Source organism: Gopherus flavomarginatus, chromosome 1 (genome assembly GCF_025201925.1).
Source record: "Gopherus flavomarginatus isolate rGopFla2 chromosome 1, rGopFla2.mat.asm, whole genome shotgun sequence".
In the NCBI taxonomy this organism is placed as follows: domain Eukaryota; kingdom Metazoa; phylum Chordata; order Testudines; family Testudinidae; genus Gopherus; species Gopherus flavomarginatus.
In genome coordinates this window covers 96,337,803-96,364,944 of record NC_066617.1, presented here as the reverse complement: position 1 = coordinate 96,364,944, position 27,142 = coordinate 96,337,803, and the positions used below count along the sequence as shown (strand labels likewise).

The 27,142-nt window shown below is 47.0% G+C and overlaps 1 protein-coding gene across 3 annotated transcripts in view; it reads left to right on the top strand.

Moving 5' to 3' along the window:
* The window catches only part of SEPTIN3 (septin 3), a 324,031-nt gene that overhangs the window by 9,748 nt on the left and 287,141 nt on the right, over positions 1-27,142 (top strand). Inside the window, exons 2-10 of one of the 3 annotated variants that reach the window (XR_007774610.1) lie at positions 5,633-5,824; positions 6,162-6,290; positions 6,715-6,796; positions 7,984-8,121; positions 8,647-8,764; positions 9,826-9,921; positions 12,826-12,925; positions 13,376-13,427; positions 16,131-16,717. Coding sequence is in view for 2 of the 3 variants with exons in the window: in XM_050954627.1 (XP_050810584.1) it covers positions 5,633-5,824; positions 6,162-6,290; positions 6,715-6,796; positions 7,984-8,121; positions 8,647-8,764; positions 9,826-9,921; positions 12,826-12,925; positions 13,376-13,427; positions 16,131-16,266 (1,043 nt within the window). In the remaining variant the exon portion in view is untranslated. Of the gene's footprint in view, positions 1-5,632; positions 5,825-6,161; positions 6,291-6,714; positions 6,797-7,983; positions 8,122-8,646; positions 8,765-9,825; positions 9,922-12,825; positions 12,926-13,375; positions 13,428-16,130; positions 19,795-27,142 lie in introns of those variants that run through there. The other 2 variants (XM_050954643.1, XM_050954627.1) reach the window with 2 other exon arrangements.

Genomic DNA, 27,142 nt, shown 5'->3' with positions numbered 1-27,142 from the left:
GGGGCTCTGTCCTTCTCCCCCTTTGCCGGAGACTTCTCAGCCACAGGGCTCTCTGGAACTGCAGTGGCAAAAGGAGCAGACAGCGGCCCCACACCAGCAGCTCCTCGGGCCCAGCTGTACCACCTCCAGCCCTGCCCTCCAGTGGGGCTGCTGTACAGACCTCAGACAGGAGACACAGGCACCACACAGCTGCGTAAAAGGGCTGGGGGTGGTACAGCATGCTGGAGGAGCTGCTGGTGGCCCCACATTCTGCTCCTCCTATGCAGGGCCGGTGCAAGGATATTTTGCGCCCTAGGCGAAACTTCCATCTTGCGCCCCCACCCCCACAAAAATCACAGACATTATAAACAATACATGGTCACGAAATTGTGCCCGACCTTTTTTTTTTAATCTGCCATGAGGCTGCATCAATCGTAAACAAAAAAAAAATGAAATTTTATTCCTATCAGTCCTTTTTCTTGTTCACTATTAAAAGTAAAGGATAGAGAATGCATGTCACTTACTATAATTAACTATTTGAATTTCATCAACTGTTTGACGTAAATATTGATTAAGAGATCAAGATGACTTTCAAGCTTAAGCCTGAGTATTCAAGCCTTGTTAGGTTTATGTTGCAACCATTACACTAAACAAAAGCACAGATGTAGGCAGATCTTATCCTACTGGTGTAACAGCAACTGCTCTGGATAGGATCAAAAAGTTGTTCCATATTAGGGGTTGTCAAGTTTCTCAGAGGCATTGTGGTCCAGGTTTGTTTTAAAGAAATAGACCCCTATCCTGCAATCACTTATGCAGGAGGTATCTGTTAAGATGTTTTGCCTTGTTCTACTTTACCTCACTTGAGATAGGTGCAATTCAAGCATCTGACAAAATAATAGGAGAGCAACCTTCCAAGTTAGTAAGGAAAACATCTGGCTAGTACAACTTAGGATCCCACTATAGTGATGCTCTGCTAGAAAGAATGATAAAAGATTAAAGTTCACAGAAGGTACAACTCCAAGGTGCTCCGAGCTGTCCAGCTAATCCTTGAATGTTACGTTGTAAGAATTCACATGCAAATCCCATTTCCTTGATTCGAAAGAGGAGGCCATCAATGGGAGAGGCCTGGGAGCTCTAGAGATATTAATAGTTCATGTCTGTTCCAGTATTTAGTATCAAATCAGGGCTTTACCTGTCAGCAAACAACCACCACACCTACTTATTTCTCAGCATCGTGCATGTTGTGGCTAGATGGTGATCCTGAGTCACTCGTTATCTTACACAAGAGAAACCTACATTTTAAAGAATTATTTCAAATGGGACAATAAAACAGGAGTAACAAACTTTCTGCTTTTCTGAGGTAATAGCCCCAGAAGTTCTTTATTATTTAACAGAGAGCCTGAGCTGAATGCTGGAACAGGAGGCAATATGGTGTTGAAGGGCTTCTGTGAAGGAAGAGGAAGAAGTGGCTCTTGGAGCCTCTGGGCCTGATCTAAAACCCATTGAAATCAGTGGGAATTTTTCCACTGACTTCAAGGTCTGGGGATTGGTCCTGCTTGGAGCAGGGGTTGGACTAGATGACTTCCTGAGGTCCCTTCCAACCCTGATACTCTATGATTCTATGACGGTGGATCAAGGCCTCTGATAACAAGAGTAACTTTTGTAAACTTCTCATTTCTGGGCAATGAAAATACTTACTTACTGAAATAAGGACATGATTGCTGGGGATGGAAGAGATGTGGAGATATCAGAGGATGAGAGGCTTACAGTCACCTGGGTTGGGGATCTGGGCTAAGGGTGGTTGGTGGTGAAGTAAGATAGGAAATATGTGTAAAGGAGCTCTTAAGCTAAGAAGTGGGGGCTTAGTAGGTTTTAACACATGCAATAGTTTAAAACAACACACAAGGGTGTATGGATTGTTTGTAAGGGGTCTGTTTAGTAATGAAACAGAAAATCACTTCAAGTTTAGAAAATGCGGGAACAGTTTAGATACAAACAGGAAAGGGAATATAAAAAACTGTACAGATTTTGCAGAACATGATGGGAACCTATCAAGTAACTATGTCACCTGATTTTTGTATCCTCCTCTTCCCATTTCCTTATTTTGCTCCCATTGTTTGTCACTATCACTTGGTGTCATTTTTAATTTAGATCACAGGCTCTTTGGGCTAGTGAGTCTCTTTTATTTGTCTGCAGAGATCCTAGAACATTTTTGGACACAGAATACATAAGTAATAATATTCATAACAATAATTGCCAAGTGATATACAAACTTAAATGGGATAGAGCTCAGGGGATCCCCCGGGTCAGCGTGCCGCCGCGGCAGCCAGCAGCCCAGGGGATCCCCTGGCCCAGGGAAACCCTGGGCTGCTGGCTGCCGCGGCGGCGCCCTAACCCGGGGGACCCCCTGGGCTCCGGGCTGCCGCAGTGGCACGCTGACCTGGGGGACACCCTGGGCTGCTGGCTGCCGCGGCGGCGCCCTGACCCAGGGGGGCCCTGGCCTGCCGGCTGCCGCGGCGGTGCGCACTGACCCAGGGTCAGTGCGCCTCCTCGGCAGCTGGCAGCCCAGGGTTTCCCTGGGCCAGGGGATCCCCTGGGCTGCCGGCTGCCGCAGCAGCGCACTGACCCGGGGGATCCCCTGGGCTGCCAGCTGCCGCGGCGGCGCGCTGACCCGGGGGATCCCCTGGGCTCCGGGCTGCCGCAGCGGCGCACTGACCCGAGGGACACCCTGGGCTGCCGGCTGCCGCAGCGGTGCGCGCTGACCCAGGGTCAGTGCGCCTCCGCGGCAGCCAGCAGCCCGGGGTTTCCCTGGGCCAGGGGATCCCCTGGGCTGCGGGCTGCTGCGGTGGCGCCCTGACCCGGGGGACCCCCTGGGCTGCGGGCTGCTGCGGCGGCGCCCTGACCCAGGGGACACTCTGGGTTGCCGGCTGCCGCGGCAGCTCAGATTCCCTCTCTGTCCCAGCAGCAGCGGCTGGTCAACCATTTAAAAAAAAATTTGGGGGTGCTTTTTGGTGCCCCCAAATCTCGGCGCCCTAGGCAACCACCTAGTTCACCTAAATGGTTGCACCGGCCCTGCTCCTATGTCTTTCCAGTACGTCATACAGGCTATAAGTAGCTTACTGGTACAGCGGACTGAACCGGACCACCCTACTTGCACCACTGTGCTAAGGTCAGATAATCTGAGTGGCTGTGTTTTGGTATGGGCCGGAAAGGTATAAGTGGGTGTCAGGCTGGCCAGGGAGAAGGAGGTTACGGTAACCCAGAGAGGCAATGATGAAGGCCTGGACAAGAATTTTAGCTGGGTGGACAGAGAGAAAAGGTCAGATCTTAGAAATTTGTGGGACCCTGCCTGGATGTGTGGGCTGAGAGAGAGGGAAGTGATGAAATAATGACAACACCTTGCACTTCCCTTGTCCCTTTCATCTGAGGTCCTCAAAGTGCTTAACAAATGCTAATGAAGCCTCACGATGTTCCTGTAAGATAGGTACTATTAGCCCCATTTTTGGCTGAGCTTGCGAGGCTCTGCACTGAACTTCTCTGTCTGTCTGTCTATAACATGACCATTTTGAATACTGCATCCGATCATTTCCCAAGTGTCAGAAAGGTTCTAGAGAGAGAAGGTGGGTGAGGTGATATCTGTTATTGGACCAACTTCTCACTTAGGCTCTCTAATATCCTGGGACCAACCCGGCTACAATACTGTATACAACAGGGCGTGTTCAAGGCATGCGTGGCCAGAAGCCTATTGACTTTGTTGAAAATCAGAAAAACCAAAAGCAATGGAGAAGGCACAGAGCCCCTGGCTTCTGGTTAGCAGAGCTAAATCTTCAGCCACTTCTGTGTTAGCTGATGGCAGCCATTAACCCCTTGCAGCATAACAATACCCCTCCTCTCAGCTCTGCCCATCACCCCAATACTGTGTAAAAATGCTGACACCCTGAAAGAGAAAGAAAGAAGAATGTCTACACTGCCATGTATATCGGGATAACTTATGTTGTGTAGGGGTGTGGAAAAAACATCCCCCTGAGTGACGTAAGTTACACCCACATAAGTCCCTGTGTGGACAGCACTATGTCAGCAGGAGAGCTTCTCCCACCAACATAGCTACCACCGCTTGCTGGGGGTGGAGTAATTATGTCACTGGGAGAGCTCTCTCCCAGCAGCATAGTGGCTACTTGAGAGACCTTACAGCGGCACAGCTGTATTGGTACGGCTGCGCCACTGTAAGCTCTCTAGTGTGGACATGGCTGGGAGGGACCTTCGACCTTAGTCCATCCTGTGCTTTGCTGCACATTAGGCTGCTCATGTTTGCCATCCTTGCCTGTCAATTGCCCTTCTCTCCAAATCTTCCCATTTCATGTTGAGGTGCTTGATGTTGTTCAGAACTGTTCATTTCCATGTTATTCGCAGTCTTTCTCTCTTTCTTCTTGCAATTCCTGGCTTCCATTCAAGGGCGGTATTTGGTAAGCATTCTTTTTCCATTCTCAGCACATGTCCGAGCCACTGATGTCTTCTTTTGTAGATTATTTGTGAGAGGGTGCCTTGTCCAGTCACTTTTCTGACTTCTTCATTCATTTTCCTATCTCTATATGTTATTCCCAGTATTCCTCTCAGACATTAGTGATGAAATGTATCCAGCTTTTGCATAGCTTTATTGGTAAGTTGCCATGTCTCACTGCTATATGTTGTGATGGCGATAACAATTGCTTTGTACATGTTCAGTGTAGGGACTCTCCCTACCAGACACATTCGAAAAACTGAACGTGGCTGGTAGGGAGAGTCCCTGAAATAGAGGGGGATTGGAGGGTGGCACAGGGAGTCTGTAGGGGGGATGGATGGATACAAGGAGCCACTGGGGTGCAGTGAGCTCTGCCTACGCTAGCTACAAAGCGGGTAACCCCATATAGATAGAAGAACAGGCACAGAGAGGTTAAGTGACTTGCCCAGAGACATGCGGTGAGTCTATAGATGACTAAGAAATAGAAGCTGGATCTCCGGCTTCCCACGCTCCTGCTCTGATAATTAGCCTGCACGCTCAGTCTCTCCTTAAAAGAACAAGAAAGTGACAGGTAAGGAGGGCTATGATAGCAGAAATAGGGTGTTATATTTAGGTAGGGCTGCCTTTTCAAAAGTGCTCCCGGATTTTGGGTACCTTCATTGTTGAGTACCCACAATTAGGGAACACTTGAAAATGTAGCCCTACATATTAAAAACCATATGGTTAAACCCGCAAGACCATCTAGCAGCAGGAAACGTAGACAGAGAGAATGTACATTGCTGAGAGCCAGTTTTCAACCTCATGTTGAAGTGGCTGATTCTGGGGACATTTCTAGGTCAAAGGGGAGAGCATTCCACAGCCCTGGGGCCACAGAGGCAATGAGACAGACATTTTCCCTCCTGTCCCCCCTGCACATGCCATGCTCTAGGGGTCCCATCCCTTGGAGCTCCCAGGATGCGATGGTGTACAACATGGAGCCAGAGCCCCAGAAAGTTAACTGTCCAGTGGGGGCCTGAAGCTCAGATCTGTAACCTAATTCAAGCCCAGCAAGCAGCCAGTGAAACACACATCCGAGACCCAGCACCAGAGAAAGGCAGAGGGAGATTACTAGTGGTGCCACCTGAATGACAGTTCTCCCCGCTTTCTCCTGGGCAGGGTCAGCAGACAACAAGATTGAGGCAGCTATGTCTGAGTTGGTGCCGGAGCCCCGGCAAAAACCAGCAGTGCCAATGAAACCTGTTGGCATTAACTCTAACCTGCTGGGCTACATTGGGATCGACACCATCATTGAGCAGATGCGCAAGAAGACCATGAAGACGGGCTTTGACTTCAACATCATGGTTGTAGGTAGGAGGGGTCATCAAGGCCTACAGAGCCTTTGGAGGGCATAGAGAGAAGCTTTGCTGGGCTTTGACTTCACTCTCACAGCCACAAGTACAAGAGGTTATAAGGGTACAGGGGATCATTGGGAGTATGGGTGAAGGACAGATGCTTTAATATCAGGCCATGCCTAGTTCCAGTAGATCCCTAGTCCCTGTCCTTGTGACTTTCCCTTAAGGTCCTTATGAAGGGCAAGAAGATCCCGCACACCCAACCTGGTAACTTCTCTGGGTTTAAGTTCTTCAGCGTATTGTCAGGGCACAGCTGTGGTAAATGCTACATTCTGCCCCTTTACATTTATCAGGTCAAAGCGGGCTGGGGAAATCAACACTGGTGAACACTCTCTTCAAATCCCAAGTTAGCCGCAAGTCTTCAGGCTGGAACCGTGAGGAGAAGATCCCTAAGACAGTGGAGATCAAGGCCATTGGGCATGGTAAGAACCAGGAAAAGTATCCCGAGGACCACCAGTACTGGCTGAAAGAGCGTACGGAGTGCTAGTGTCTTAGAACAGTCCTGTCAAGGACCTTTTACTAGGGCTGGATGGAAAACCAGAATTCATGATTTAGTTCCACATTTGAGATGAAACCGAGACCTTTCCAAATTTTTGAGAGAGGGAGAGAGAGACCCTGACCCACTCCAGACTAGCCAGTAGCCTGGTGGTTAGGGCACTCATCTGGGAAGTGGGAGATCTAGGTTCAAAGTCCCTGCTCTGAAAGAGGCACGAATTGTCTCTCCCTTGCTTCTGTGGTGGTGGAAAGGGAAAAACATCATCGTTCCCACAACGTGTGTCATAGAAGCCTACACAGAGAAGCCAATCTCGAGGGAGATCATAAGGTCTTTTCTGCTTTCTTCTCCAGTCATTGAAGAAGGCGGTGTCAAGATGAAACTGACGGTAATTGACACCCCAGGGTTTGGTGACCAGATCAACAATGAGAATTGGTGAGTGTCTGACCTCCCCATCTATCTTCCCCCACTCTCTGTTTGCCTTTTGGGTGGTTGACCTACCCATAGGGCTGGGGATACAGAAGAGTCATCACCCAGCATCGTCCATGCTCTAAGATGGACCTACCCCTGGAACACAGTAAACAGGTCAGTATGTGCTCAGCTCCAGGCTGAGTCAGTGCAGCAGGATGGGATGTTGGTGTTCCTTCTGATTCAGTTCTCAACCAGTCCCCGCATAGGACTGGGGGTGCTCTGTGACTCCAGCTGTTTTCTTTCATACAAGATGTATTGGTGACAGATCCCATAGTAAATCTGAGATGAATAAAGGTGTTAGAGTAGCATCCTGCCAAACTCCAATCTGGATAATGGTATTCGGGGATTCCAAAGGGATGTGATATTATTCTTCTCTTCCTCACTTGAGGCCTGATCCAAATCCCATTGACATCAGTGGAAATATTCCTATTGCCTTCAATGGGCTTTGGATCAGGCCCACATACTGCTGTGAAATGTTGCTGTGAATTGTTAAACTGCCAACACATTCCGCTCCAGTGGCAGGGGACATGATTCTTATATACACAGCTTGTAAAGTGTTTGGGATCCTACTAGATGAAAGAAGCTCAGGAAATGTTAAATCCTTATCATTATTATTTCATTTATTTTACTTCAGCATACACATGCTATAAAAGAGTGCCTATCGCTATGCTCTAGGTCCCTAGGCATAACTTAAAAACTTAACAAAATTCACACCTCAAGTGTAATTTTGATGCAGCAGTGCAGTCAGTATAATCTACTACCAGCAAACCAGTCAACGCAACCTTCTCAAGTCCCCCTTCCAGTCCAACAGTGTCCCCCACCCAACTTGCAATCACCTGCTCCCCTCACCCCTGCCCAAATTCAGCAGATTCTGTCTATTTTGGATCAGAGTAAGGCAAATTCCAAAGTCACGGGGGGCCCTCACAGAGAGTGCCCTGCCAGCAGCCCCTTTCTACATATGCCACTGGGGCTTCAGCTTGAGCACCTCTGCTGATGAATAACCCTGGCAGGATCTGATCAGGCTAATGGATGATACCCTCCCACCCTGTAAACCCTCTTAGTTCCTGTAAGTGCCAGAGGCACCGTATGTATGAAGCATGAGGAAGAAAGGTGCCTCTCTCTCTCTCTCTCTCTCTCTCTGACCTTTACAGCTGGGAGCCCATCGAGAAATACATCAATGAGCAATATGAAAAATTCCTGAAAGAGGAAGTGAATATTGCAAGGAAGAAACGAATCCCAGACACGAGAGTCCACTGCTGCCTCTACTTCATCTCCCCCACGGGTCACTCGTTCGTATCGCGCTGCTGACTGCTTCATCTCTCCCACTCGTCATATATATATCCTATCTCATCTATATCTTACTGCACCTCTACTTTAGCTCCCCCTATGGCCCAGTCATATGTATCTCACCACTCCCTCTCCTTAATGTCCTCCACGAGTCTGTCCCGGTATCCTACCCCACGCATAACTCCTATATACATCCCACTCTGCCTCTTTCATCTCTCCCATGGGTCATGCGTAGGAATCTCACTGTTGTTTAACTTTTCCCTACTGGGCTGGACACTGGGAAGGCTGTACAGAAAAGCATTAGAATGGGATAGACAAGCCAGCTCTCCCCATAGGTTTTTTTTGTTCTAGGCATTGAGTGAGGAGGAAGGAGGAGAAGATATCTAATAGGAGCATTTCTTGGGGGATACGCAGGAGAGCTCTGCCTTCTTCCTCTCATCTGGACTCTGGGAGGGGGAAGAGAGGAGCCAGCGTTAAGGGTGATGTGGTAAAATGACTCTCACGTATTCCTTTTTCCTGGGCTGCAGCTTGCGACCCCTGGATCTAGAGTTCATGAAACATCTCAGCAAAGTAGTAAACATCATCCCTGTTATCGCTAAGGCAGACACCATGACCCTGGAAGAGAAGACTGAGTTCAAACAAAGGGTGAGTACCACCACGCCTGTGTGGAACGAGTCTTTCCCAGCCTCACCTGTCCTGGCAGGAAGGTGGGAAAGGTGGTTGTATCCTTCAGACTGGGATTATATTGTCTTGACCACTCAGATATCCTGGTGTTTCCCCTCATGGTTTGGAACAACACTCAGCTGCTGCCATGGGATACAATATTGGATTCTCCTCCACTGACAGAGTCCAGCTATCGTGGAACCTTAAAACAGGACCTGGTTCTGTGTCAATGTGGGGCGCGCGCGATGATTTGTGTGTGCTCATATGACAGAAGATTGCCTAAATTGTTCAGACTAATATGGGGAAGGTGACCTTTCCAGTTGGTAGGATATCACAGCAATTCAGCTCTTTCCAAAGTTGCTGTACATTCCTGACAATATGGCCTTATCCAAGAACACACTTGTCCTTTAAATGAACCTTCCCAAAACATGTGCCCACAGCGGATCAGAGCTGACATTAGCATGTATCTGCGCTAGTGAACCCTACCTCTGAACTCAGACTAATCGATAGGAGAATGTACCTTCCTAGCCCAAATGAGCCTAAGGAAATGATCAACTAAGACCACAAAGAATAATGCTGAATGGTCAGCTAGGGGCACCACAATGGAGAATTAAAAATGGGTGGATCTTCTGGTGAACTGAAATCTACTAGAGATCACCCTGGGCAAAAACTAACTGATGGGATGCATCTATTGTGGAAGAGCAGCTGTTTTTATGCTGAAGTCTCTCAAAGGCATCTGTCACAGTGATGGCAAGGGTTTCACACCTGTGTTGTGACCTGCCAAAATGTCTTTCTGCTGATCCCGGTTGTGACTGGGTTAATAATCCTTCATAACCCTGACCCATGGGGCCAGTGAATAAAATCCAATCTCTTGCCAGCATTGCTGTGTGTCACAACTGTATCACACACTCCTTCAGGAGTATTCCTTGCAGGCGCCTTCCCTTTGAGAATGTTGCAGCAGGAATGTAATACCACTGCACCCTGCTCTCTGCCATAATTCAATGCTTGCACTGCTTTTTACTTTCCAATGTTTCCCTGCCTAGGTGCGCAAAGAACTGGAGGTGAATGGGATCGAGTTTTACCCCCAGAAAGAGTTTGATGAGGACCTGGAGGATAAAACAGAGAATGACAAAATCAGGGTAGGACACACCATATCATGAGAGATTACTGAGGAGTGGCTAGATTTCACTGAGTGCAGAATGGAGACAAATCACTCTAGTTCTCAAAATGCTTTGAGATCCTTGGATGAAAGATGCTATAATGCAAAGGATTATTATTACTGTTTATATTCAGTAGGGAGGATGGGTTCTTTTATCCTTTCTAATTTAATTTGCATTGTCTCAGTTCATTATCACCATACAGTGCTGTGATTGCTGAATTGAAGAGGACTGTTTGTTTCACTTCATCTTGCTGGACACTGGGTTTGGGCTGGGTTTCACTTCCCATGTGAGCTGTTGCTATTTAAGCCCAGCTTGTTCTCAGTTTGACCCCTCAAATTCTTATTTGTGAGAGTCTCTCAAGTAAAAATTTGATCATATTTTCCCTTCATGTCAATCATCATTGCAGTCATCTCCTGTAGAAATGCTGGGGATATCTGCAGACCAACCTCTAGGAAACTGGGGACATCTGTAGAAGACAAGTACGGCTTTTCCTTTTGGGAGTTTATGAATTTCACTTGCAGGGGGGTTATTTTTAGCAATTTTTGAGTTTTGTGTAGATGTCAAAAATCAGTGGTTTTGCAGATTTCTCTATGTATATACTTGGGCTTTGCAGAATTAGATTTTTTATTTTTTCATAATTTTGATGGATAATATCAGAGTTTATTTTTAAGCATTTTTTTCAATTAAAATTTTCACAGTGGGTGAAATTGAGGTGCTGGTCAGATGATAGGGAAGATAGGACAATAATTATTTAATGACAGTAGATGTTGAGATGCAAAAAGTTAAAGCTTTATAACTGTTCAAACACAAATTGTCAATATCACATTTCAAAATATAAAAAGTAAATATCCTTAAATCAAACCCTAGTAAGTTCTCAAGCAGCATTTTTCTTACTTTGTCTGTCTGTAAATTTCAATTATTATCAGAGGAAATAGTTTTCATCAGTTTGTGTGTCCCTTAAATTGATGTTTACCTACTTTTACCAATAAAAATCTAATTCTTCCATGCCTATATATATTTGTGATACAGCATGGCCAGAGGGCAGCAGGAGAGGGTTAGAAGGGAGCCTTATTCCCTGTAAGGGGAAGAAAGTTTGCTATAGATTAACTAGAGCACCTGACGCCAATTAGAACACCTGAAGCCAATTAGAGCACCCGCAGTCAGTCACATGATAAAAAACCCTGCTTCAAGTGGAAACCAGTGGATGCCTGGGGGACTTCCCGTATTGCAAACATTAGATATGGTAGAAGGGTTTCCCAGTCTTTTCCATCCTGCTACCACCTTCTGGATCATACTTTTAAGGGTACGATTAAACCGCTCGACCAGTCCATCTGTTTGTGGATGGTAGACTGAGGTCCGTATGGCCTGGATGTGGAGTAGGGCACATAAGTCCTTCATTAATTTTGACATGAAAAGGGTTCCTTGGTCTGTCAGGATCTCCTTAGGGATGCCCACTCTGGCAAAAACCTGCAGTAGTTCTTTTGCTATTGCCTTGGATGTGGGGTTTCTTAAAGAAATGGCTTTTGGATATCACATGGCGTAGTCAAGGATGACTAGTACGTTTCGGTGGCCCCGTGCCGATCTTTCCAGTAGGCCCACTATGTCCATGGCTATCCTCTCAAAAGGGACTTCAATAATAGGCAAAAGTACTAATGGGGCCTGCAAGTAAGGTCGGGGGCTATACCCCAGGACCGGACAGCTAGCTGAGGTTGAAAGCACCACTCAACTTGGGTGACAGAGTTTTGTGTGTGGAAGAGAGGAGAGTTAGGGGCAACACCTGAGTAAAAGGCCAAGTTAACTCTGCAGTGGAGACAAACTCCCTGAGTGCATCTCCTCACGTGATAGGTACAGGCAAAAGGCCTATTTTAGAGTTGGAATCATGTGATTCTTCTATTCTGAGCCTGGGACATGGGCACAGTGCTCCATGTATAGCAACCTCTTATCACCCAGTGATACAGTGACCTGCAGCCTCTTTAAAACAACATATAGTTAATGGAATGGGGCACTAGAGAAAAAAAGTAGGATTTTAAAATAACAAACAGCCTATCTGCAAGTCTGTCCTACCTAGAGTCCTACCATCCCATACTGGTAGGCTCAAAACCTAGGTAGGCCTAGCTTCTTCAGACACCCTCATGGGTTCCTGTGTCTGAGTCTTTTCAATCTTGTGCACCCTCTTGCAGCTCCAAGACAGTGTCCTTGTTAACACCCCCCCCACACACACACCCACACACACTCCCGAGCTCTTTGTCTTGCAGGAGGCTTGGTCAAGTGTTGGTGGCTTTTGCCCCCCAGTTGAGAAAGTTTCATACCCTGGCAGGAGACTGCGTTAGAGTTGTCAGAGCAAACAGTTCTGGCACTGTCCCTTTAGGACTCATAGGTGATCATCTTGAGCCATCTCCTCTTTCCTTCTGGGAACCACCCCAAATAGACCCCTGGGGAGAAATACTTACACCAAAATATGAGTGCAGCAAACCCCAGGCCAAGGTCACGCCAGACTACAGTATTAATAAATGATTTTAGAGAGCTCCATATTAATCACTCCTAAGATTCAAAAATGCCTGTCACATCTGAAGACTCACCCAGAACAATACTGCACCCATCTGCAGAACCCATGGAATCACTGGGAACCTCTGCAGGCTCAGCTCTGGCAACAGCTGTAAACAACCGTTGAAATGCTAGGGATATTGTCATAGTCTGCAGTGGCCAGTCATTGGATGGTCATTGGCAGTGAGTGCCTCTTGTCCTGCAGAAGACCGTATGCTGGAGGGAAGAGGGTAACGGGGAAGGGTGGAGAGAGAGGAGTAGTATTACGGCCCATATCTCATTGTTGTCTAGTGCGCAGAGGAACAGCTTGACTAGGCCTGTCTACCTGTCTATCTCCAGCAGGAAAGCATGCCGTTTGCAGTGGTGGGCAGCGACAAGGAATACCAAGTAAATGGCAAAAGAATCCTGGGCAGGAAAACTCCCTGGGGCGTCATTGAAGGTAAACAGGTCCATCGTTCTGAGATGGATGTATCTACCTAGGCTCAGGCATGCAAAGCTCCACGTATGCGGCAGAGGTACCCCTTGCACATATAGTTAAACATATTTTTTAATCAAAATAAAACAAAGATATTTTCAAACACCTCTACTGAGGGGAATTGGATCTACCACTGTGGTATCACCAACTGGCAGCGTATTGCTGCCACTCTAGAATATAAAAGGTGCCACGTTGCGGACCATGAGGTCACCTCACTTTTCAGGTGAACCCTTCCTCGTGGTTTTAAGAACTGATAAGCCCAATAGACAGCATGTTATGCACATATAGCACTATATGCCCTGTTTGAAATATAACATCTGTGCCTGTCTGCCCACTGCGTTGACAACCATCCCATGCGCTGTACTAATGAAGGATGTTTTTAACACTCCATTCCCCAATTTTCTCTGTTTACAGTGGAAAACCTCAATCACTGTGAATTTGCCCTACTTCGAGACTTTGTCATCAGGTGAGGCCAGTGGTTATGCAGCTGTTTATTCCTGATGAGAAGGGCTACAGTACTTATTGAATGGACTTTCAGATAGAATTTCCTAGTGATAAAAGCCATGATAATGGAACAGTCTCCAAACAGATGAAAGTCATATTTCTTGTGACAATTCAATCTGGGCTGACTACTATAGGGAACAATCTTAAATTAACTAATTAACTAGCTGATCTTTAATGTCCATGATTGCTATGCCAACAAGGGGACTAGTTGTGATGGTGCTTGGGTGATGTGGATGGCCTGTGTGACAAGGAACTGGAGTGAGACCCTCCCTCATACTCCATTATGCAAACACACAATAGAGGGGAACACTTTTTAGTTGCTCCTGACTTAGGGCTGAGTTGGAATCAGTGACAAAGAGGGAAAGTCTCGTTAGTCCATTCCTAATCCCCAGACCATATAGTCTTCCTGATTTGGGGATGGATTAGAATTGACCAAGAGATAAAAAGCTCCATATCCCCAATCTCCAGTTCCCTTAAATTCATATATGGATTGAAGGCCTTTCAGAAGAACTGACATCTGTCCGAAATTCTGTGGGCAAGTCCCATAGTTTGAAGGCGTTGGAACTATGGGTGCCAGGGGCGCTGCCGCATCCCTTGGCTTGAAGTGGTTTCCATCATATCCAGAGTTTACAGTTTGGTTCAATGGCTCTCAGCATCCCCACTATACAAATTGTTTCAGCACCCCTGTCAGGGTTCCTTCCCTAATCTGAACTCGGGGGTACAGATGTAGGGACCTGCATGAAAGCCTCCTAAGCTTATTTCTGCCAGCTTAGGTTAAAACCTGGTACGCTGCCACCACCAAGTGATTTAACAAGAAACAGGGAAAGGACCACTTGGAGTTCCTCTTCCCCCAAAATATCGCCCCAAGCCCTTACTCCTCCTTTCCTGGGGAGGTTTGAGAATAATATCCTAACCAATTGGTTACAAAATGAACAAAGACCCAAACCCCTGGGTCTTTGGACAATGGAAAAATCAGTCAGGTTCTTAAAAGAAGGATTTTATTAAAAAGAAAATGTAAAAATCATCTCTATAAAATCAGGATGGAAAATAACTTTACAGGGTAATCAGATTCAAAGAGCCCAGAGGAACCCTCTCTAGCTTTAGGTTCAAAGTTACAACAAAACAGGGATACCTCCCTCTAGCAAAGGCAAAATTCACAAGTTGAGAAAACTAAGATAAACTAATACACTTTGCCTGGCTGTTACTTACAAGTGTGAAATATGAGAGACTTGTTCAGAAAGATTTGGAGAGCATGGATTGATGTCTGGTCCCTCTTAGTCCCAAGAACGACCACCACCAAAACAAAGAGCACAAAAAAAAGCCTTCCTCTCCTGCCCCCCAAGATTTGAAAGTATCTTGTCCCCTTATTGGTCCTTTGGGTCAAGTGTCAGCCAGGTTACCTGAGCTTCTTAACCCTTTACAGGTAAAAGGATTTTGGTGTCTCTGGCAGGGGCAGCTCTATGTATTTTGCTGCCCCAAGCACAGCAGTCAGGCAGCTTTCGGCTGCATGCCTGCTGGAGGTCTGCTGATAACGTGGATTCGATGGCATGCCTGCAGGAGTCCCATGACTTCAGCATGACTTCATAGCATACCCGCCGCCGGGTCCCATGACTTCAGCATACCCGCCGCCGAATTACCGCCAAAATTGGAGGACCAGTGGACCTCCCGCAGGCATGCCGCCAAAAGCCGCCTGACTGCCACCCTCATGGCGACTGGCACGCTGCCCCCCATGACTTGCTGCCTCAGGCACGTGCTTGCTGCACTGGTGCCTGGAGCCACCCCTGGCCTCTGGCCAGGAGGGATTTTATAGTATTGTATACAGGAGGGTTGTTACCCTTCTCTTTATAGTTATGACAACCCCTGTTTGAAGGTAATCTCTATGCCCTATAGAGTAACAAGGTAGGTTTTTTTTAAGAAGCCCAACGTAAATATACATCAAAGTTAAAAACCAATCCCCTGTATGCTTCCTGTTGTCATGGTGTTTTGGCATCTGGAAGTGATGAAACCTCAGATTGTGACACAGTGATGTCATGGTGACATCACAATATTGCATTGTTTGTCCCTCACAACAAAATTCTAATGCTGGTACCACCTAGCTGTCACTGTTGGACTTTCCCCAAATCTTTCAATAAAAGGTGGTCAAAGCCCAGGCATTTTCTGGCAGTTAGTGACTTGTTGGAAGGAGTTGTGGCTGTGGGGACTCTTCCAGGGGGGCTGGTGATGACAGCACAGCTACTGTGGGCTCGACTGCACTACTGACCAGATGCATCATGGGGAATCTTTGACGCATCATGTATTAACTGCTGCTGGAAGACTGATGAACCAGTTGTCTTAACTGATACAACAGGATGCAGACTAGCTGACTCAATGGACCATTGATTGATCTGATCTGGTGTAGCAGGAGACAGCATATTGCACTGATGAGGCCAATGATCTGAGCCAGTGTGACATATCCTGTGTGCCTATTTTATTTTGCTGACTGATGCAGTTTCAATTGGCTAATGTATTATGGCCTCCATAAAAAATGAATATCCTGTTCATTTACCAGCCAGACTGGAGAAACCATCCCATTTATCTTAGAAAATAAAATAGACCCAGAAAGAATAACATTGACCCAGCTGATTATTTTTCTTATCCTCCTTCTGACTCCCTCTGCCTCCTGCAGGACCCACCTCCAAGACCTAAAAGAAGTGACGCACAACATCCACTATGAGACCTACAGGGCCAAGCGGCTGAATGACAATGGTGGGCTCCCCCCAGTTACCACCGAGACAGAGGAGAACCACGAAAGTAATCTGTGAATCACTCCTCCCACTGTCTCGATATTACAACCTGTCCCAGCTACCCTTGACTTTACTGTAGGCCTGTCTCCAAAGCATGCGGCACATCCTCTGTGTGTGTGTATGTATGGGAGAAGGAGCAGGGGCATACCTTTCTCCTTCCTAGAATGTCGTCAATCTTGTTTTTTTGCACAGCAGGCTGTTTGTTGTCTTCCCCTCTCTCGTGTTCTGTGGTTCAGTTGCATGTCTTGGTTGTGGGAAGTAGTGGAGGGAATGCTGGGAGATTTGATTTCTAGGGTTTGGGGTGTTTGGGGAGGATGACTTGGTTCTGTGTTTGCACATTTGAAAAGCATAGAAAGACTCCAAGGACAGACAGATTGATCAATGAGCACAATGCCTTCTGAATGGCGGTGGCATCGGAGAGTGGAGTTCCCTGGTGTGGATGGGGAAGATAGGCGGTTGATTAGGGGGAGTGATAGGTGGCTATGGCATATCCCCTTTTCTCACTGAGGCCTGTTAAGAAAGGGAAGTGGCGGGGAGTTAGTGGTAATTTGTGGCTGGGAGGAGAGCATATTATCATATTTTCCAGCCCATGTTCTAACTGGAAGATGGGTGGTGGTGGGAAGTGAGCACAAATTAGATCTTGGACTTTAGGGTTTCCTTGTAAGATCTAGAAGCTCTTGTTTTACCTTCCCATCACAGGTGTCTGGGAGGGGAAAGACGACGAAAAATCAGGAACACTAATTGAGGGACAAATCCTGAGGTCTTCACTCACGGCTATGGTGACCAGACAGCAAGTGTGAAAAATCGGGACAGAGGGTGTGGTGTAATAGGAACCTATATAAGAAAAAGACCCCAAAATCAGGACTGTCCTTATAAAATCAGGACATCTGGTCACCCTACTCAGGGCCAAATAGTCGCATTTAACCACTGCCCTGGAATTGGCAGGGTGTCTCCCTGCCCCAGCAGGCAGGGGGCCTGGGTAGGCTGCCCCATCTTCTAGGATACTTCAGCTTGCTGCCCCCAATGTGCTCAGCCCACTTTGCAAGCCAGTGCAAAGGGTGAGGAGAACAGGCCCAGGCATAGCTCTATTGCTTCCCTTCCTGTGGGGCAACATACACCTGCTGTGACACAGCAGAGGGGCAGGCCCTGCACTCTCCTGCAATTGTGAATGCCCCTTGCATGACACACAGGGTAGGCTCCTTGTGTAGTCACCCATGCAAGGGCCACCTATAATCTGGCCCCCAGAAGTTTACTCAGGCAGAACTCTCAACGAAGCAAATGGGCCAAGCCCTGAGTCCTCACTCAGTTTTTACCCAGTATTTACTTGGACAAACTTGTCTCTGAAACCATGGGAGATGTGCCTAAGTAAAAAAATGAATGAGGGCCTTGGAATGAGCCCTAGAGTTAATCACTTGAAACTATGCCAATACCAGTAAGCATGGGTTGCACGTACTAATGTGAACATGAGACCATCCCTTCTTCTTTCCCTAGCACAAAGAGTTGGGTTCACTGGAACTAGCTCATGGACAAACTGGGCAGAATTTTGGCTGGCCTGCTGGGCTCGGGTCAAGTGATCCCCTCTACACTCACCAGTTCTTGGCACACTCTCATTAGTCAGTTATTGAGGACATCAGAGGATGCGTAGAGGGGGAGAAATATGTGCTAAGGGAGGGTCAATGAGAAGGGAAAAGAGACGCTGGCAGCAGAAAGGAAATCATCTTTCCCAGGACTGGAGTGAGTTTCCATACAAGAATACCTCCTAATTCTGTTGGGAAACATCATGGGATCCCTTTATCTGCTGTATAGGATTCTGCTTTCAGGGAAGGAGGAGAGAAAAATACACATGACCCTTGCCCCCCTGGCCAGGGCCACCCACTTTTGACATAGTGCTTGATACCAGTCCTTGAGCAAGTGAGAACTGTGGATACCTTATGAGGTTCCTTGCAGATTTTCCACACTGGGAACTTTTCCACTGGCTTACCCTGGGGCCCAGAACTTCTACTGTGCTTTTAGATCCTTTGGGATGAAATGTGGGCATTATAGAGATGTAAAGTTCATATCTTATTTAATTGCTTTATGAAGAAATGCTTTTTAATCCCCTGGATTTCTTGCACTAAGGATCCCTTTCCCTTCCTAGTCACAGCTATATCATTCGCCAGCTGTTAAACAAATGTGGTCAGCTTCTGCACAACTTCCAGATGCGAATCGCGACTGTTTTATCAGTTTCCCCCTCTGATCTTCCAGGAGACAGCCCAGTATTTGATTAAGGGACCTGTCTCTCTCTCAGCACTGAGCCTGAGCCCTAGATTAGGGGTAGATGTAGTCACTGAATGGTTATATCAGTTTTCTTAACACTAAGGCCGCTATTTTGTATTTTACCTGTGGAGAACAGCATTACATAAGAATGGCCCTATGACAGACAAATGGTCCATCTAGCCCAGTATCCTGTCTTCTGACAGTGGCCACTGCCAGGTGCCCCAGAGGGAATGAACAGTGACCCACCCCGTCGCTCATTCCCAGCTTCTGGCAAACAGGCTAGGGACACCATTCCTGCCCATCCTGGCTAATAGCTATTGATGGAGCTATCCTCCAATAATTTATCTAGTTCTTTTTTGAATCCTGTTATGGTCTTGGACATCACAACATCCTCTGGCAAGGAGTTCCACTGGTTGACTGTGTGTTGTGTGAAGAAATACTTCCTTTTATTTGTTTTAAATCTGCTGCCTATTAATTTCATTTCGTGACCTCTAGTTCTTGTGTTATGAGAAGTAGTAAACAACACTTCCTTATCTACTTTCTCTACACCAGTCATGATTTTATAGACCTCAATCATATCTCCCCTTAGCTATCTCTTTTCCAAACTGAAAAATCCCAGTCTTATTAATCTCTCCTCATACGGAAGCCGTTCCATACCCCTGATCATTTTTGTTGCCCTTTTCTGAACCTTTTCCAATTTCAATATAACTTTTTTGAGATGGGCTGACCACATCTGCACACAGTATTCAAGATGTGGGCATATCATGGATTTATATAGAGGCAACATGATATTTTCTGTCCTATTATCTATCCCTTTCTTAATTATTCCCAGCATTCTGTTTGCTTTTTTGACTGCTGCTGCACATTGAGTGGATGTTTTCAGAGAACTATTCATAATGACTCCAAGATGTCTTTCTTGAGAGGTAACAGCTAATTTAGACCCCATCATTTTATATCAATTGTTGGGATTATGCTTTCCAATGTGCATTACTTTGCATTTATCAACATTAAATTTCATCTGCCATTTTGTTGCCCAGTCACCCAGTTTTGAGAGAGCCTTTTGTAGCTCTTTGCACTCTGCCTGGGTCTTAACTATCTTGAGTAATTTTGTACCATCTGCAAATTTTGCCACCTCACTGTTTACCCCTTTTTCCAAAGGCGGCAGGTTATATACATTTGTGGTGCTCGGGCTCCAGGAATATCCAGGGCTGGGGGCCCTGCTCCAGCAATATTTGGAGCTGGGACTCTCCCCCGGCCCCGCCTGAACTGGGCCCTAGCCCCGGCCCCTGCGGGTCTCCCCCCACCGCCCCGCCCCGCCGTGTCCCTGCCTGTAGCGGGTCCCAGCCTCCGCCTTCCACCCCTCCCCCTGCGTCCCCCCTCCGCCACCTCCCTGCCTGCTCCTGCTGCCAGAGAACGCTGCCCTAGGGTCCTAGCGCCTGCCACCCACTAATGGCAAGGCAGGCTGCCCTTACCCTGCCCTTCTGCCCTAGCCCTGAGCCTCTCCAACGCCCCAAACCCCTCACTCCCAGCCAGAGCCCTCATCCCCCTGCACCCTGATCCTCTGCCCCAGCCAGAGCCCTCATCCCCCTGAACCCTAATCCTCATCCCCAGCCAGAGCCCTCATCCCCCCGCATCATGAACCCCTCATCCCCAGCCAGAGCCCTCATCCCCCTGCACCCGAATCCTCATCCCCAGCCAGAGCCCTCATCCCCCTGCACCCTAATCCTCTGCCCCAGCCAGAGCCCTCATCCCCCCGCACCCTGAGCCTCTGCCCCAGCCCTGAGCACCCCCCGCAGCACGAAGCCCTCATCCTCAGCCCCAACCCTCATTCCCCTGCACCCTGAGCCTCTGCCCCATCTCTGAGCCCCCCCACATCATGAACCCATCTTCAGCCCCAACTCTCATTCCCCTGCAGCCTGATCCTCTGCCCCAGCGTGCACCACCTCCCCCTTCCTACACCCCCACCCCCGCCTGCACCCAAACTCCATCGCAAAGCCTGCATCCCTCACCCCCTCCTGCACACCCACCCCCTGCCCCAGCCCAGAACCTGCACCCAGCACCCAAACTCCCTCCCAGAGCCTGCACCCCCACCCCTTCCTATACCCCCACCACCAGCCCAGAGCCTGCACCCAAACTCCATCCCAAAGCCTGCAGCCCTCACCCCCTCCTGCACACCCACTCCCTGCCCCAGCCCGCAGCCTGCACCCAGCACCCAAACTCCTTCCCAAAGCCTTCACCCCTCCTGCACCCTAATCCCCAGCCCAGGACCTGCACCCCAGACCTCCCCCCTGAAACCCCGCCCAGAGCCTTAGGCAGGTGGAGGTGGAGTTTGAGGGGGCAGAGTTGGGGGGGTGGGTTCTGGGCACAACCAAAATTTCTATGAACTTTCCTCCCATGCCTTTTTCCAGATCATTTATGAATATGTTGAATAGGACTGATCCCTGTACAGACCCCTGGGGGACACCACTATTTACCTCTCTCCATTCTGAAAACTGACCATTTACTCCTACCCTTTGTTTCCTATCTTTTAACCAGTTACCAATCCATGAGAGAACTGTCCCTCTTATCCTGTGGCAGTTTATTCTGCGTAAGAGCCTTTGATGAGGGACCTTGTCAAAGGTTTTCTGAAAATCTAATTACACTATATCCACTAGATCCCCTTGCCCTTACCCTGCCCTTCTGCCCACATGTTTGTTGACCTCCTAAAAGAATTCTAGTAGATTCATGAGGCATGATTTCCCTTTTCTAAAACCATGTTGACTCTTCCTCAACAAATTATGTTAATCTATATGTCTGACAATATTGTTCTTTATTATAGTTTCAACCAGTTTGCCCAGTACTGAAGTCAGGCTTACAGGCATGTAATTGCCAGGATCACCTCTAGAGCCTTTTTTTAAAATTGGCATCACATTCGCTATCCTCCAGTCATCTGGTACAGAAGCTGATTTAAATGCTAGGTTACAGACTACAGTTAGTAGTTCTGCAATTTCACATCTGAGTTCCTTCAGAATTCTTGGGTGAATGCCATCTGGTCCTGGTGACTGATTGCTGTTTATCAATTTGTTCTAAAACCTCCTCTAATGATACCTCAATCTGGGACAGTTCCTCAGATCTGTCACCTAAAAAGAATGGCTCAGGTTTGGGAATCTCCTTCACATCCTCAGCCGTGAAGACCAATGCAAAGAATTCATTTAGTTTCTCTGCAACGGCCTTATCGTCCTTGAGTGCTTCTTTAGCACTTCGATAGTCCAGTGGCCCCACTGGTTGTTTAGCAGGCTTCCTACTTCTGATGTACTTAAAAAAAAATTGCTATTACTTTTTGATTCTTTGGCTAACTCTTCCTGCTTTGGAGCAGAGTCTCTAATGCTGAAGCCCAAGCATTCCTCTTTCTAGCTCAGCTGTTTTGAATGCAGTGAGACTGACAAAGATGGCAGAGAGCTGCTGGAATCACTCCAACCTGATGACAAGTGCAATGAGTTTGGTGATTTTTGATCCTAAGAGGATGCAGGTCCCATGATTAGTGGTCATCCCTTAGTAGTAGAAGAGCAGTAGGTCACATCTGAGATGTGTTTGCAGTGCTGAGTCATCCAGCACGGCAACCAGCAGAAAGAGCTGCAGGTCAGGATGGAGGTGTTCTGGAAGAGCTGTACAACAGGGTGTGTTGCCATTGAGGTATGCTGGCAGAACCACATGAAGCCCAGGACTGGAAGAGCAGGGAGTGCTCTAGAAGTGACATGCATGAGCAGAGCTGTGTCAGAGAAGCCTGCGCTGGGTCTGTGGTGTTAGCTAGTGCAGTCTCTGCAGGCCAAAAGGCTCTTCAGCATTGCTCTTGTCTGTCCATACAGATCAGCCATTCTCAACATTACTAAGTGTAAAGGCCCCATCAGCCCTGCTCTGTCCATCTCTTCATATCAACTCCTCCCAGCTCCACTGCATGGAGAGGGCCCTCATTGCCGCTCCCATTCTTCAACCTGGGTCAGGCATTCTCAGCCCTAGTGTACATCAAAGGCCTCTTCAGTGCTGCCTCCATCCATATCAGCTGTTCCCAGCCCTAATGGAGGGTGAAAACAGCTTCTGCAGTGCTTCTCTCCATCCAGCCATTCGCAGACTAATCCAGGGCAAAAGCCTCTGCAGAACTATTCCTGTCTGTCCATCAAATTCAGCTGTTTTAAACCCCACTGAAGGGCAAAAGCATCGTCAATGCTGCTTCTGCCATCAATCCATCTCAGCTGTCCTCAACCCACCACGGGCCTCTGCTCCTGAGCAGTCAAACATATCAGCTGTCTCTAGCCCCGCTGCAGAGTGAAGGTCTCTTCAGTGTTGCAGCTGCCCATAAGCCTTCATCTTAGCTGCTCTCAGACAGCTGCTCGGGGAAGGCTGCCCCTGCCCATACAGCAGGACAAAAATTCCATCAGTGCTTCCCCTCGCCATCAGGCTGAAGGAGGGAGCCTAAGCCCTGCCATGCTGGGGAAACTAAGGCTATGTCTACACTGAGATAAAATGCCTGCCGCACGGCTGTGGCTGGTCTGGGTCAGCTGCCTTTAGCTCAGGCTGCAGGGCTATAAAACTGCAGTGTAGGTGCTTGGGCTGGAGCTTGGGCTCCGAAACCTCATGAGGGGGGAGGGTCTCAGAGGCCAAGCTCCAGCCTGAGCCCAAATGTCTACAATGCAATTCAACAGCCCTGTAGCCCAAGCCCCGTGAGCCTGAGTTTGCTGTCCAGAGCTCTGAGACTTGCTGACACAGGTTTTTTTATTGCAGTATAGATGTACCTAAAACACTCAAGCTGGCTTCCCCACTAACCACATCTGTTCATGCTGAACATACCAGAGTATTATCAACTCCAGTAACATCAGAATGTCTTTGTGCCGTGGTAAGGTCATTTCTGTGACTTTGGGGCCTGAAGAATGGTCATTGCAGAGTGTGGATACCTCCCTGGCTAACTGAGGAATGGCCAGTTCCAAGCCACATGCACAAAAGTGACCAATTTCCCTTTGTCTGTCACTTGGATTATAAGTATTAGGGCCATGCTCTGTGATCTGTGTCAACGGGGCTCGTGTATGTGGAAGGATGGTAGTAGATATGGTCTTCCGAGGAAGAACTTGGGCCTGGTCATCCAAGCAGGGATTCCAGTTCTCTTGTGCCACTCACGGACCCCCTGTGTAAGATGATCTTCCTTAATAGACATTATTTTACTGACACTCACACAATATACTAAGCATTTTCCTAACATATAGGGATTGATTGTCCAACCTTTTCTCAAGCAAGTGAACACTTGCTTGTTCATGCAAGCAGCCCTTGTGACTTCAAAGTCTGACTCTTCCAGTTAAGAGGTGTTCACCAAGATGAATATCGGTTGCACAACCTAGCTCATATGGGAAAGGATGGTCCAGTGATTAGGACACTGGCTTAGGATATGGAAGATCTGCTTTCAATTCCCTGCTCTGCCCAGACATCCTTTGTGACCTTGGGCAAGTCATTCATCTCTCCGTGCCTCAGTTTCTCACCTGCATAATGGGGATAATAATGCATCCCTACCTCACAAGAGGATAACTGCATTACAGATTGTGAAGTACTCTGAGATCTACTGATGAAAAGTGCTATATAAGAAATAGGTATTCTTATTATTACTGTAATGGGAAAAAATGTCATGTTAGCATGTTAACTAATATGATGTTAAATATGGTTTTACCCTTGGTGTGGACAAGGACAGTTGCGTTAAAAAATGTGTTAACTCATCATGGTTAATCCTATGGGGAACTAACCCTGATCAGCTCATGTCTTTAAACATACCTGTCCTTGTTCACACTAAGGATAAAGCTGTATGTAACACAGTGAGGTCCTATTCCATGCCTATGGCACCTATGTACTATGGTTGGTTGGTAAATAAGTAAGTAAATAAATAAGTTAATTAATTCATTAATAGCAGCAACATTGTGTTAGTCAACACATTCTCTAACGGGATGCTTTCATTCCCAGTACAGACAAGGCCTAAGAAGACATCTGGAAAGAGGTAAATATATAAGTGAAGTGCTCAAGGACTGAACTGGCCGTGTCTTGGTAAGAGAGAGAGTTAATGACACAGTGTGTTGGGTTTTTTTGTAAAATGTAAAGATTTTCCCCCAAGGACACTTAACATTGTCCACCAGTAAATACAACTGGGAAAATTTTGAACCTCACTGGAAACATCAGATGCTGATGCAGATCAGATGCTGCAGTAAGCTCTTCCCTGGAGAACACATTATTTAATAAAATACTAATAATTAATACAATAACTATACTCTGTAAGTATGTAGTGCTTTTTATCCAGAGATCTCAAAGCACTTTACAAAAGTGGGTACCAATTACTCCCATTTTACAGATATAAACTGAGGCAAAGAGATTATACAACTTGTCTAAAAACAGCCAGCAAATCAGAGACATAGCTGTGAATAGAATCCACACCTCCTGAGTACCACAGTTATGCTGCCTCCCCCATCACCATGTGCTTTTAAAAACCAAGGGTGGGGAACATCCTGTACCTTGAATGAACCACTTGTTGTGGTTTGAACAAACAATAAGGAACCTAGGGTCACTTCTTAACAGCTTATTTCTTCCTCAAAAGCATAGGCCAAACTCTGAGCATGCTCCTCTGATGTTGGCTATCATGCCCACCCTCTCTCTCCTTTCCAGCCCCCATATCCTTTATGCAGCACCTTCCCATGCAGCTTCCCATGTACCCCTGAGTTTAAGAAAGATAAAGAGCTGCTGATTTCAGAACAAATGCCAGTGCAGTGGAGTGGATCAGTTGGTGATGCCCAACAACAAAACACGTCACTCCACTATTAAAGCTGAATGTTCCCACCCAACATATTTCAACTTATAGTGGGTGAAAAAGCACCCTGAGTTCTCCTTTCTCCCCACTGCCAACCTGAAAATCATTTGGTGCATCCCAAAATCTGATGTATCTTAGTACAGAACTTCACAAAGAACAAAAAAAAGCCCCTTAGCAATCAGGGGACATCTACTCCTCTTCGATGTTACTTATGAATCTGTATGGCAGCTCCAGGGCACCAAGACTTACAAGGCAGAGAAAGAAAAGAAATAAATGATGACTCCTGCCTTGGTTCTGGAAATACTGTGCCACCATGAGCCATTCAAGACGCACACACCAGTTTTCAGAAATCTAGACCCTACTTCTTTCTTTTGGAAGCAAGTGCCGTGGAAGACAGTTCATTTTACTTGAGAGACGGCAGAGCAAGAAATGGAAGCATGAACAAGCAAATGAAACCGGGTTCCTGGCACTCCTGTACACTGACAGTATCATGATGGAGTCTCCTTGTATCAGTCCGGTGCTGGCCAAGAACAAAATCACACAAACTTGTGGTGTAAATGTCGCTAGATTTAACTTTCTATCTGTGTTGTATGATTAAACAAAATGTCACCATTTGAACAAGTGCCTGTCTTGTTTCTTCTTTGTTTTGTTTTTTTACACTTCATTTTTTTACCCTCCCCTGTACAGTCAGAGTTGCCCCAATCCCATACAATATCCATCTGGCACTATCCTTGTGTAGCACAATCCTACAACTACAGGTAGGGGCCTGTCCAGGTAACAAGAATAATAAACAAAAATAAGATCTGGAAAAGAGAAGTTAAGTCACATCTTGCTTCCTGCCTCCCAATCCCCCATCCAGTGCTGACTGATTCCTTACATCTCGTATATTATCCTGGACTTTGTTCAAGCTGATTTTAATCACTCCAGTGATGAGACTTCCCCCTCTTCTCTTGGGAGAACACTTCACTGCTTAAGAGACCAGGCAAAGTTCCTTGATATTTGGCTGGGATATTTCTTTGCTTCCTTTAAATTACAGCACTCAGAGACAGAGAAGACCTATTAGATAATCTTCTCATGCAGGATAGTTTCCAACTAGAGGATGTGTCATATATTAAAGTGGTAACCCCTTCTATTGCTACATATACTCCCTAAAACATCCTGAACTATTCTTGCTGCTTGGTGTTTACACCTTTCAGAGTCTCCCAGTTGTCATTTAGCAACACTAAATATTTCTCTTCCTCTTTCTTCACAAGTCAACATGCCAGCCTCTTTAATGATCCGGGTTGCTCTTCTCTCAACTCCCATCAGTGCTGGGATGCTTTTCTGAAATCTGGTGATGTCATGAAGACCAGAACTTGATGTAGGAAGGCTAGATGGAATCAGCCCTTCTAGAAGATCCCCTCCAAGCTTCTTCTTAATTCAAAGTCTGGCCTAAACCTGCACAAGCCAGGGTCCTCACAGGCAGGGAACTGGTGGAGATGAATCAGATCTGCTCACAGAACTGGAATTCTGGGTGGCAGAGGGGGATTGAGGTTAACTTCTACCTACATACAGCTGGAAATCTGGAACTGTCTTGAAAGCAAGGCTCACAAGCGTATAGGGCACAGCCAATAGATTGAGGACTGCCTTCTGAATTTTAGGACAGTCGGAGAATTCTTTTCCCACGCCATTATAAGCAGCCCTTGTGTCACTGGCCTGGAAGGAGTGATATGAGGTCTATGCAGAGCCCGACTGAGCAGGAGGGCTGTATTGAATAGCTGTACTGAATGGAGGGGATGATATGATGTGATTGGCTACATGCCATTGTAGACAATCTGTGACTGCCAA